General features: G+C 42.3%; 1 protein-coding gene across 2 annotated transcripts in view; it reads right to left on the bottom strand.

The window, feature by feature from the left end:
- Positions 1–7,154: 7,154 nt before the first annotated feature.
- The window catches only part of ZBTB44 (zinc finger and BTB domain containing 44), a 31,020-nt gene continuing 24,320 nt past the window's right edge, over positions 7,155–13,854 (bottom strand). For both annotated transcript variants that reach the window (XM_072354885.1, XM_072354887.1), the window contains one exon: positions 7,155–13,266. In XM_072354885.1, coding sequence (XP_072210986.1) covers positions 12,984–13,266 — 283 coding nt within the window. In that variant the 3' untranslated portion in view covers positions 7,155–12,983. The remainder of the gene's footprint in view (positions 13,267–13,854) is intronic.

Below are 13,854 nucleotides of genomic sequence, written 5' to 3'. Positions count from 1 at the left end.
AGGGGATAGGCAGCAACAAAACATCTCCAAGATCTGAGAACGTTCAATGAAGGAATGGTCTTAAGCCACAGAAATGCTGCGTGGATTCCAAAGAGCCCAAAGCGCTGGGGGATGTGGTTCCTTCATGCTTTGAACTGGACAGACACCTGCGAACGTCTCAGCCTGATTCAGGAGATGGGGAAAGCACCTCTAGGCAGGCTGAGCTCGGGGCTGGTATCCGGCCTACTGCTAAGTCAAACACAGACTCATTAGCTGGGCGCACAGCAGAGAAACTGCATATGCTCAGTGAGCAGCCAACAGTCCTGAGCTGCCTGGGGTGCAGCAAAGGGGGAAGAAGCTTGCTGCTTTCAAAGGTAAGGGAAACAGGGAGGCACGTGCTTTGTCTGAAAGCTGCTGGGACCACTGGCATGAACGGACATTAGACAGCAGGAGATAGGAAGGATGGATGATCAGCTTAGGGGAGCAGGGAATTAAAAAGAGAAAAGCCAAAAAAGGACCTAACAGAAATGCTATAGTAAGAGGAGAAATAGATAATTGTCTGTGGAAAACCTGACCAGACTAGTTCTCGCTGTATTGACTGTGCAGTTCAGTATAAACTCGTCACTGCCTTCCCACATTACAGGGCATTCATCCTGTTTTATCACTCAATAAGCTGCACAAATATAAACACAGACACGCACCGGTCTGGACTATCTGCCCGTGTCATCCCACCAAAACACCATGTCAACAGTCCTCACTGCCATCCAGAACCTTCCAGCCTTCCCAAGACTGTATGTCTTTGACTGAACTGCTCGGTTCATGGGGTACGGGGCCTCCCCTGCTGCTGAGAACCTCAGCACATGCCCAAAACGACACAGAAGATGCTCGGAGATGGGTTGTGTTGCTCAGGGTGGATCGTGGTCAGACTTGTGCAAGACTTGTATGTTAAAGTAGGTCACTGATCCAACCTATCCATTTAGGGTTATATGCCTTTACTGATGACTTCAGCATCTAACTGTCTTGACAACACTGCCAAAACATTAATGGATCTAGGGCAAAACTCAGCCCCGAGCAGGAAGCCAGTGCAACACCCAGGCACCTTAACTGCCTTCAAAACAATGCTTCACCAAGATCTGAAGGGCATAGAAGCAAACTGAATTGTTAGCAAGCGTGTTTGCAGCACCAGTTATGTTCCTGCAGGGTCTCAGCAGTTACACAGTGGCCTGCAGTCAACAGGTTCAGCAACCTTTCTAAATGTTGCTGGGGATCTTTGCCCGTCCTTTACTGATAGGGACAGCGAGGTGCAGAAAATACCTATACAGCAAACCTAGGGATAGTCTCACACAGAGAACTATCACTGGACACTTGTTTTTTGAACAAGAACAGCACACAGCCAAGCCCAACGGAACCAAAAAACAACTACAAAAAGTGTGAAGTGACCTCAAGCAGATTAAGCTCGTCTTCTTTAAAAGATGTGGCTGTGAACAAGTCATAGGACACGGGGGATTAAAGGAGGGGGGAGTGAGAGGCTAATTGGATTCTATTTGGAGATGGATTGGCTGAATTTTTTCGGCCAGCAGCGCAGTGGAACATGTCACTGGTAATTGAGCTAATGAAACACCTTTGGAGATACGAAAAACAACAACCCACGAGCTAAATACAGACTTGGCTGAAGGAGCTGAAGCTCATTCACTATAAGGTTACGCAGAGATGCAACTGCTTTGCTTAAGGACAGCGGGCTGGGAAGGTGACAGCTGAACAGGTTTTACTTTGCAAAATATGTTTTTCTCACTCAAGGCTGCTGGACCAAGGGGGTAATTAGGCAGATTGTTTTGTTAAGGACAATGCAATTAATTAATTCCAACCTCTCCCCTGGTCTAATGATACTTGTTTTCAATAAATAGGGAGGGAGAGCTGTTTGCTCCATGGTTACAGCAATGGAACCGTACATGGCTTAGATGGCTGCAAATACCTGGCCTTCTTGATGCACTTTTACAGTGAGCTCCCATTTTCCAGCTTAGCTCCATTCAGTTTTTAAAAGGAGAAACAAGAGATTGTTTTCTAGTCTTCAAAGCTGCAGCAAACCCCCACTGACCTAAAGCCAAGCAACCAAACATGACTTGAATGCAAGTAAGGGAGTACTGGCTTCCCAGGCCTGCCAAAAGGCTGAGCTACAGTCCTGCAGGGAACTGCAGCTTCTTTGTGAGAAATGTTAATGCATTGAAAATAAATACCTTGTCTTCCAAGTCGGGAAGAAAGGACACTTTTATACAACCTTAATTCCACTTCTTCTTTTCCCTTACGTTCCCTTCAGGAGTTTAAGAATAGAGTTAGGTTTAATGAGAAAAGAGGATGTACTCGACACCCCTGATAATAAAAAACCCCACAGTACTGAACACGATGCAGTTGTACAAATAGTATTATGGCCATGAGGACCTGTGTCTTTGAGGGCACAAGAACAGTTCTGTGCCAACCTCACTACTCAAGAAACCCTGCACACTGTGTAAGAGAATGTCATAACAGCACATAACACTACATAAAACACGGTGTCACTACATGAGGAGGGAGAGTGCAGACATAAGTCCACATACCCTGCACAGACTGAGAGATCCTGGACACTGGCTTTTAGTATGCTGATAGGAGAGATGGTTGTTCAACATTACTTGCCTTTTTCCATTTAAATCTTCCTGCTGCTGTTTGATTCCTCCTCCTCTGCCTTTAGGAAAGAAGATACAAGTACCTGCTTGGTCTCCTAGCAGCTACCTGGAAAATGGAATGGCTTGAGTTAAGAAAGGGAGCAAAATAGTCAAGGTGCTGAAGGAGAAGAATATATACCCTAGTATGTCAGGCAAGCTGCATTCTACACTGCTGGGTTCTTTGTGTCTTCCAACACGCAGCTCAGATTCTCTGTGTTGGACAGCAAACAAAAGAAAGGCTATTTCAGAACACGGGTACTGCAGAGCAACTTTGAGATGGCAAATCAAGCTGGAGGATTTCTGGCATCATCACTAGGAACACAGACAAAAACAGACCATGGCCAGTTACAGCTCCGTAGCTGAGTCAGTGGATTGGTACAAATGGCAGCTGATGGGGAAGAGACACCATTGCCACTGTTTCAGATAATGGTTCAGCTGACATGGAGAAGAATGATTTCCATGCAACAGCTTTATGGTACCGAGGGCCCTACAGACACTCTTTTGATTAGAGCCATACTTTAAAGGCATTCTGTCCTGCCTTATAAATGGGATAATATCTGGGGAGCCAAGAGCTTGCTGTTTCACAGTAAGCACTATTAATTGCTCTGGTTATCATGTTGTGCAGTTTGACCCAACCTACCGATTTCCCTCCACTCCTGCTGCAAAACATCCATCACTTCTTAAAGGGTTACATAAAACTACACAGAAAGGTTCTGGTTTGTGTTAGTGTTATTGCTATAGACTTTAATAAAGCACCCATCACAGCTGCCTAGCCACACAATAGGTCAAACTCTTATAATTCTTTTCATGTCTCCAGAGGGGAAGGCTATGCAAAACATAAAACTTAACCTCCCAGTGCTTTATAGTGCGAGTGCACTATAGACTGCAGGTTTTCTTCATCGTTTTGCTCACTGAACCTGTTATGTACAGGGTAGTAAATACACAGGATGACACACACCTGTATCAGTGGGATGTGTAACAAACTCACTTTGTCTGAGCACCTCCAAAATCTGCCATCTCCCCTCCCAGGGGTAGCAACAAAGCAGAGCTCCTCTGCATCCTCGCATTCTCAAAGGCACGATGAGCAAAGAGACAGGTCTGTTTCCTGTCCCCCATCTCTTCTGTGCTGTTCTCTGGATGAGCAGGAAAAATACTGGAGAAACAAAAAAGCCACGGAATTTCTGTGATAAGAGATCTGCTCAGGCATTGTTTTCTACATCTGCCTCCCAACTGCAAATTAATTCCAGGTTAGCTCACGTCCATACTAAATCTTTAGTGGTGCTGCATGGTAATTGCATCCTGCCTTTATCAGATGGATCACAGAAAATGAGAGTCAGGTACAACTCCTGTATAATAGATGCAGGGCTCGGGCTTTGCCAGTACAGCCAGCTGGACAAAGAACTTCCCTGTTTTCCTTCTATGAATTAATGTACTACCAAATGGGTTTGCAGCCTAAGGAAGCATTCCTCTCTGAGATACCAGATGCTGGCCATACAAAGTGCAGCAGCCGTGTTTTTGAGTGGGAATGAAGGCAACATCTGAACGCCTGCCAGATGTTGAGAGGAGGAAAAACACATCTGTGTAGACATGGGCCTTCACTGCAGTGAGAACCACGACACCGCAGCCACAATGCTCAACCAAACGACGCGCTGAGCAGTTCTTCTACAAGGAACCTAAAGCAGGAACTCCGCATTGAGAGACTGAATTACCTCACTGGCAGATTGAGAATTAATAAAAGCTGCAAGTCTGAAGGCAGCAAACAAAACTCTGCCTCCGCCACCACTGGGATTTTTAAGGGCAGCCTCTGCTTTTCAAAGAGGTTTTTCATCCTGGGTTTGCCGTCGCCTTTGAAAAGCCGGCAGACCTGAGCATTTGGTATCACTTCAAAACAACACGTTAACCCGAAGCCATTCCTTCTTGCCTGGCTCTTTCTTTCTCTGTATTAATTTCAATTCAATGGACGAGGCAGTTGCGTAACTGTTGTTTATAATTGCTGTCACGTCAGCCCTGAAACTGATCACTGTGACACTGAAGTTACATAAAAGGCTTTGTTAGGATTCTTAGTATTTTTTGCATTTAAATTGTGGAAAGATAAAGTTCAACGTTGGAGAGAGATTTTGGTTTCCCAAACCGTGCTATGTTAGTGTCTTTCTTCCAGCTCTATCGAGTGCGAGGGTTCTGCTGACCCCAAAACAGTTCTGTGCACCCCGTTAATACACAGGACAGAAAATACACTTCAGCAACCAGCAGAAGTTCACAGAACAGGTAAGATGTCAGGGAGCAATTAGAGCCTATTCCTGGAAAGGCCCCACTATTTGAATACTTAAGTGGACCGGGACTGTAATTTACCCTGTTCAAGTCTGAAGGCAGTGGACTGGAGCATCTAGATTTATGCAAGTGTATGAAAGGCAGGGAATGTAGTTCAGACCTATGTAGGAGATGTATTCTCAGAGATATGCCCACATAAATCCAATCAGAACAGTTAAAAACAGCGCTATCAAAACAGGAGGGAATCTAAGAGTCAGGCACACAGATTAACATACAGTTGAGCACAGCAGCTCTCTTACCTGGAGATTAATAGCTTCAGAAGTGCTATAGAAGGTTCAAGTGAGATGCACAGATGCCCCATGAGTTGCTCTCAGGTTCACCAGGAGACCTTGTGACTGCGATGAAGGCAACTTGTTATAAAGGCAGTTAAACTCGAGCCTTTAGAGTGGCTTTCAAACACGACTGTCACCGTGAGTTTGTGGCCTGCTTCTAAACGATTTGTGAAAGGTAACCATGAAAATCATGGCTATTATCAATAAGTGCACATCTACTGTACAACAAGATCCACATCTCTGCATGAAGCATTTAGATCCAAAAGTCAGATAGACTGAAAACTACTTCTCAGAAGAGCTCTGGGCTGTACTGAGGCTCTCATGTACACACTTACCCCTGCTCTGCTTGCTCACACAGCAGTGCGTGCTCTGAGAATGGTGCTGACAGACTTATGCTCAGTACTTTGGAGATGCTGCACGCACAGGCAGCTTGTGAAAAACACTTTATATATGATCCAGGTTCCTCTTAGCAGCTCCATTTTCACCGGGATATCACATATGTAGGAATGGTGCAGTAAGTCCTGGGAGGGCTCCTCCCTGCTATACTGCATTCTCAGTAGCTATGAATTCAATCCCATCTCAGCCACCCTCCTCTGTGCAAAAGAAATGGTACCTCATTACTGTCAAGGATAAAACGCTTCAATGCTGTAAGTAAGCCACAGAAAAACTTTGTGTCCGTTTGCTTTGTTAAGGACCTCTAAATGATGTTTCGTAGCAAACCTAAACATATGGCTGTGCTTTGCAAAAACCCACCTCGGTCACAAGGCTGAACCTCGATATCCATCAAAGGCATTGCATTCTAACAGTCTCGCCTTAGCTTTATGGCTATGCATTCATATACAGTCATACAGGCTTTAGATTTGTAATGCTCTGCAAAACATCACTGCATATTCCTAACTGAGGACCGACTGTCTCCAAAGCGACTGGATTCTTTCTTCTAAGGAAGACCAATGGAGTCAAAGCCTTGACGTTTCAAACAGTAATTCTCTCCACAGCTCTCCCCAGATGCATCCCCTCTTCCCATTACGCTTCTGATAAAATACTTCTGTCCCTACACGAGGTCCTGAGGAACATGAGAACTTGGGATAAACTCTCACCCCCCCACCCAAGGTTTATTGTGCCTGTTTATGCTGCACAGTGCAATGCTTTTCCCACTTCCCACACCAGATGCTGACTCCGAGTGCATTCATCACGTCAATCTGCTTGTTATTCATACAGGTTACTGAGCAGAGTTATCATTTCAGCCAAGTAATTAAAACATCCATTTCCCTACCTGTGCCCTACCTATGCACTGATCCAGCCAGCATCCCTACTCAGACAGGCGGGTCTGGATGAGGCAATTGAACTTAATTGCAAGGGTTGCCAGAAACAACAGAGGTATATTTATGTCCCACGACTCTAGGCTGTTTCATGACTATTGTGAAGCTCCTGGCTGTGATCACGATGACTGTATACCATCCTTGTTAAACAACTGCTTTGACTAATTTGGTTAGGCTCACTCTTGGCTGACCTTCCATCAATAAAACCCCATTCAGAAGACGGCCCCATCGCTACTGCAGAATACAGCCTAAAAGAGAACATTAACAAAAGGAAATGTAATATGCAATGGAAAATCAAACAACAACACGTACTTTATTCTTAATACTCTTAACTTATGTAACTTCTTCGATCATTTCTTAATGTTTACTTCATTTCAAACTACCTTCAGCTTGAACAATATCGGGTTCTTCCTCATATTCTACTGTTTGGAGATGACCTACAAACAAAAGTTGTAACAGAACGTAACTCAAGTAACAGATCTGCACCTTTTTACCAAAGTCTTCTGCACTTTAAGACCAATTTTGATGCAGTTAAAGAACGACACAAAGCAAAGTTATACTCCATAAAACATTAATATTTTAATGAAAAATCTTAGCTTCATGTTTCTATCCAAAGACACTCAAAACTAGTTTTTTCTCCCCCCTTAATTTTGACCTATAATGGGACCAGTTTGGATAATTTTTTTTGCATTTTAGAACATTTTTTTTTTAAAGATTAAACAACCAGGCTAGCAAAAAGGTATCCAATACATACTTTTCTTATATCAAACAAGCTAGTATTTCAATACAATGTAACTATACAGAATATATACATGACACATATGATCACAAAGCAAACACTACAGGCTCAGAACAGATTTGAAAAAACATGATATTCACATTGATTACAATAACTCTAAAAATGATTGCAACGTTGAAACGGCACTTAGTTTACAAAAAAAGTCACAAAAATATATATAGCCACCAAGAACTATGGTTCCTGAAAAATACTAATAGCCAGATAGTATTATATAAAATGTGAAGTGTATTTAAACATCGTATACATTAAAAAACAAAACCAAAACCAAAACCCAATTCTGTTAAGTCAATAAACATGCCAAGTAATCTAGCTGTGGCCAGCATCAACAAGAGAAGCTGTACTGTGGATGAGATGACGACTGGATATACGGCTGGTGACTGGAGACTGGCACAGTTAAGGGGGTTTCACTGTTACTAAAATGCACAAAGAAGCCCAACAATAATTTAATTCACATTTTTCCTCCAGCTTTACTCTTTCCCTCTTCGGGGTTTCACCACAGAGCAGCACCCAGAGCGAAGGCACTGCAGGTACAGGGCAAAGAAGCTGTCCAAGAAGTTTGTGTAGCCAGGGCTATAAGTCAGAATATCAAAAGCATGCACCAGCTAAACGAATGGTTAAACAAAATCACTCCTCTGGGGACGTCAGCAACCCTCAGGAAGACTGTAGGTACAGTTGCCACACAGGCTGGCAGCACCAGAAACCGACTTTGTTTTATTAGTGCAACCAGATTTGTAGTTGAGACCTGCGGGACACTGAATTACTGTGATAGCACATATTGAGTTAACAAAAACCCAGAGCAGTTAAGTACTGTTGCATTAAAAGAAATTCACATTTTGTTTTTTATGGTACATTTCCTCAAATACTTCGAATCGACTCCACCTACGAGGGACCTCCGATGCGGCTGAGGCACAGTCTGGCCTTGAACACTCTTATCTGTCATCAAGATGCTATGGAATTTATTATGTCCATAACTGGAGATGAGAACCCTCCAAAGATGGGTTTCACCTTGTACGCAAAACTCGAACTTAATCCATCTGAATGAAAATTAGCTATTTTCCATATTCTGATGGTGTGGAAGTTGCAATGGATCCGGGAGCAACAGGTGCTCCTACATCTGCATTTTCTCCATCCCTGCAGGGTGCACAAAGCTCCCGTTCTATTTGCATATAAAATGCTTCCTGGTATGTCTCAGAGAGAGACTGGCAATAGTCTCAATGCTCTTACATCCTGGGGCTGGAGGGGAAAGCCAGCAACCAAGAAGCGACTGAAGCCCTCATATAAAAACTTTAAACCATAGCTTAAAAACAATAAAATTTTATCCTGTAAAGGATATATAGGGATCATAGTCTTACAAAATATATCTTACTGCATTGGCAGCTAGTACTTTTTAAAAAAGCTTAAATTCACACCTTTTAGACTCAAATACATGTGAACCCAGAACCACTTTCAATAACCTAGTCTACTAATCTCTCAGTATGAGAGACGTGACTACACTATCTGCGAGCCTGACAACTGAACTCAAACAGCAGTGAGACAAAGCATGAAGAACACATATCACACATGGTGTAAGAAAAGTGACAAGCAGTTGTGATGGGGAGCTTAATTTGCTGAACACGAAGGCAATCCCATGGATTTCCAGGGGAGCTGTGCTATGGATCTGCACCATAAAACAAAACAAACCCTTACAACTTGTCCAAATCCCCCATGCAACTAAAACAGCACTTATTTTTCTTCCACTCTTTGCAGGGAAATAGAGAGCTGCTGAATTTTATCCCCTCTCCCAAAACACCACAGTGAGGCAGAGAAAAAAAATAGTTCTGCTGCTTTCCTGTTTTACCATTAGACATCCTGTTCTACTCAATATGCAAGGGAGAAAGACCCCACAGAGAGCCCAAGAGTTTGGGACTCGAGCACACAGCAGAATCCTGCTAGTTCTGCAGTAGTGAAGGCACTCAACTTACAAATAAATGGGTGAGGAAAGGAGTTTCCACTGAGTGAAAAGAATGGTGCTGCATAGAAGGACATGCAGAAGTAAAACGCGTTTATATCACATGGTGAGTGAATTTGGAGGTTACCTGTCATGGCAGAATCTTCTGCAATGGGGAGCAGGTACCTATTTGAAGACCTTAAGATGATGAAGGGATTGGAGCATCTCACGATGCGTGTTGCATCTTATGCAAGTGTACAGCTACTGGATAAAAGGGTGTAAAGATGGAGCCAGACCTTTCTCAGCGGGCACAAGCTGAAATACAAGAAATTCCATTTAAACACTAGAAAAGCTTCATTAAGGTGAGGTGCCCAAACACCAGAATAGATTGCACACAGAAGTCACAGGGTTTCTGTCTTTGGAGAAATTCAAAACCTCGCTTACCCTGCACTGAGCATGGGGTCTTGGACCATGTGATTTCCAGGGGTCCCTTTCAGTCTCAACTGTTCTGTGCTGCTGGTCAAGTAGAAAGATAAATGCAAACCAAGGAACTTGAGGGCATGGGGGGGGGAAAGGATGAAAATGCAGCCCAGGGTTCAAAACACAGATAACATATGGAAAGCAGCTTTCTGATTAATCCCAGGTGTAGGGTAAGGCAAGTTTCTTCTAGTTTAGATATCTGTCTTGTTCAATTTGGAATCCAAGTTTTAGCAACAGAACTTGTTTTAAGGTGTTCTATATATTTTTACATCTGTCCCATGAAGAACACCAGTATTCCAAAGAACCAACGTTTCCATCAAGTTAAGGGAGGAAAAATAAAAAGGATATCTCTATTTAATTCAAGTTCTATGGAGAGAAGAGACATTAACAAGAAGCACTTACAAACAGGAAAACTAACAAAAAATACCCAATCCTAAAACAAACCAACCAACCCTCTAAGAACTCTACTGCCCCTGCAGTGGAATCGGAGTCAAGTGAGAAAAACAAAACAAAACAGATGTTACACAGAGATGACACGAGTGAAAAGATAATGTGTAACGCTGTGCAATGAAAAATGAAACCCATGGCTTGCCTCGTACCAAAGTGTTAACTCATTTCTTCTCAAGGAAGAACAAATTAGAACTACAAAGGTAGTGGGGTGCTTTTTAAACTTTCTTTTCCATTTCTCTTTGGTATTCAGAAAGCAGTTTGCCTTCTGACACAAGAAGTTAAGACTTCTAAAAATCCAATATCCAGAGATGTCTATTCTGTGTTTGCACACCTCCTCACCAATAGGCATATTAACAAAAGGTCCAATGGGTGAAAATGATCAGATTCTAATAGAAGTTTATGTCCATCTCCACCTGACGGCTGAATATTACACCTGTACAGCCTGGAACCGTGTTTCTGTGTGAGTACTATTTACTGCATGAATCACAAAGGAATCTCACAGACTTGGAAAGATGAGTGTAACACTTATTACAAAAAAGAAAACCCTTTGAGTTCAGTGTCATAGCCCTATAAGTCAAGATAAAGCTCATCAAAAGGCATTTTCTTGTCTCACTGGCTTTTCAGTTCTAGAAATCAGAAGTGGAAGAGAATTGGTCTTTAAATTCAGCCCATCAAAAAGACACCGGACCGATTCGTAGCACAGCATCACAAAAGACTATTTCTCCTTCAAGCCCTTTTAAAGAAGACTTAACAAAGGTAGACAACAAGACTGAATTGTAGCTGAGAACTCCTTTGCAGCATATTTATAAAACACTCTATGGATCTGGTAGGGAAACTTCACTCCAGTAACGTGGAAAGGATTTAAATTCCAACTGTTTTCACTTTATTTAACTAAAAGGTGTGTTTTGTACTTAAAACAGAGCGGAGAAAAACTGCTGAAGACAATGAAACCCTTTGGGTTCTTTCCAAAGGGCAATAAGCTGTTTTTCCTTACAAAAGCAGGCTATCAGAAACAACCCAGACCTACAAAGCATCAGCTGCCTAAGTGAACTGAATACAAACTGACGGTGCAACATAATATGACTTTTGTGCCTTCTGTTTCTTCAGGAGCACCCTTTCCTATCAGCTTCATTTCCTCCTCATGTTTGCATAAAGCAAATCCAGACAGAAAACAATAATTTAAAATCAAGATTCAAAACTAAGGGAGTGTATCACGCCTTTGGAATACTAAGATCAAGTAATACCTACTCTCTCAGCATGTCATCTGTAGGCGACAGGCATTTGGCATCAAACACCGAGTTAACTTCAGAAGCAAAAATAAATCAAAAACCTCCTAATGTATTTCCTAATTTAGCTTTCAAAGCAGTACCGTAACCCAAACAGCCTCAACAAAACAAGAACCGCTGCTCTGAAAATCCCGTACCCTAAATTTGCAGCTTTTTCTAAATATGGAAAAAATGAAATTGCAAATCTTTCACAATTTATTGCTTACTTGAGCCGTGTATATAGCTGGAGTAATGGCCCTTAATAAACTGAATTGGCAAGGATTTAGAATGTTTTGAAATAGGAACGATTCATCACTGCTATATAGGCTTTTTGTAAACAACCCCTTGTTGGGTTAGAAAGTTGGCCTCTGAAGGGAATAAATCGCTTGTTTTGTCCAAAACAGCCTAATAAAAATCTCAGAAACCATACATGCATATGTATAAACACAAAATGTGCAATAATGCAGAAGAGAGCCCATTTATTTTCCCCGTCTGTAAATTCCCTTTAGTTAGGTTTTGGAGACTAGTAAAATACAGTATATACGATAGGAAGAAGCGACCAGAACTGCAAGCAACCTGGCCACGATTTCAGAATTTCAGCTTGGGAAAACCTTCCTTTTCACACATGGTTTCCCTTCTGCAGAAAGATACAGTCGTGAGATATCTGTCAGGAGTGCATGGTTATACCCTTCTCTAACCTCCTCACTTCATTGTGCACCACCAGAGTTTTCCTGACCGGAGTATTTCCATGCCTGACCTTAGACTGGCAAATCCAGACAGGCTATTTGATCGAGATGTTTCTAAAAGGACTGAAATAGAAGAAGAAGGAATACCTGGCATGACATCACTTGGTTCGTCAAAACCAATTTATCTGAGATGAAAAGGGACAATGTGTTTTTGCAAAGCGTGTGACTGTTAGTTTCAAAAATGCTTACCGTTTCCAACAAAAGGGTTACAGTAAGCGCTTTGAGAAACAGCAGGCACAGAGATAGGAAATGTCATTTTTTTTTAATGCAGAAGATTAAAGCATCCACTCAAAACCAGTCAAAGCTGTTCAATAACGATTTCCAACGCATCCTGTTGTTTGTCATTTTAAAAAGGTTTCCTCTGATTTCTTTCCCTTAACCAGAGGGTCTGCAGAAGCAAGAGAAACGTAATGAGCTGTTCTAACTGTGGAAGAAGAAATAGTTAAAGTGATCTGAATCAGTTGTTCTTCTTTAGAAGTGTATCACAGCTTCCATGATGTTTTGACAAGATCTTTTTGTGCATTCAGTCTTAAATATTTTCACAGAAGTGATCATTCAGTCATGAAAAATAATGTAACATCTGTTGCAGTTTCCTGTTTAAAGCGTAGCTTACAAAGTAAAAAGGGAAAATCTCCCCACTTTCCTTTAAAAAAATTAAATTAAAATGTACAGGACCAAACACAGGCACTTTCCAAAGAACAAAAATGAAACCAAACCATGAATTATTCAATAGTAATAGATGACAGCTCCGGCTTTGGAGGGTCACCTGCGGTTGCCTCAGCAGTGGCGTTAGTCTTTGGCTGCTCTGGCACATCTTCTTCCTTCTCTGCCAACCCACCCAGAGACCCCAAGGGGAAAGTGCTTTCACAATTCTGAGTTGACGAGACCTGTGAAATGACAGGCATTTGGACAGAAGAGTTGCTTTCAAAGCCATGCTCCCCTAGCTCATACTGCCCGAGGGTCTCTTCTTGTTCCTGGTTTAAGTAGTCCGGTACTAGGAAGTCACTAGAAGAGGGGCAAAGGACAGAAGAGAAATGTCACTTCTCACACAAACACTGGAGGTATCAGTTTCATTATACAAGCTGCACAGAGATAATTGTTTCACACCGTTCTCAGATCTTCACAGCAGCACTCCTCACTCAGCACTATAACCTAATTCTCATTTAAACACACAGAAAAAAATTACTCAACATCATCTATTTGGCATCATTGTGCATCCATATTTCCTGCACAGTAAACTTCTTATTTAGACTGTATCACCTTGATGAGAAAGAAAGTTAATGATCGGAACATCACATGGCACTGAAAACCCCACTGACAAAAGGGAACACTCAGCCATTAAAAACACACACACAAATTAGTTCAGCACTGGCAAAGACGTGGGCCTTTTCCACCCCTCAGATAAGATCCACCCAAGAAACAGCAGCACTCAGAGTGGACAGGCTGTAAACAGAAGCATGAGGTGAGAAAGCAAAGAATCTGCTGGCAGTATAGGAAAGGCTGCCAATCGCAACAGCGTTTTGTGATGGGCACACGTATCACACTAGCATGAACAGAGCTGAATTTCATTTCCTTCCCTGATCCATACCAGCT

Source organism: Excalfactoria chinensis, chromosome 21 (genome assembly GCF_039878825.1).
Source record: "Excalfactoria chinensis isolate bCotChi1 chromosome 21, bCotChi1.hap2, whole genome shotgun sequence".
NCBI classification, from domain to species: Eukaryota; Metazoa; Chordata; class Aves; order Galliformes; family Phasianidae; genus Excalfactoria; species Excalfactoria chinensis.
This window is presented reverse-complemented; position numbering and strand designations above follow the sequence as displayed.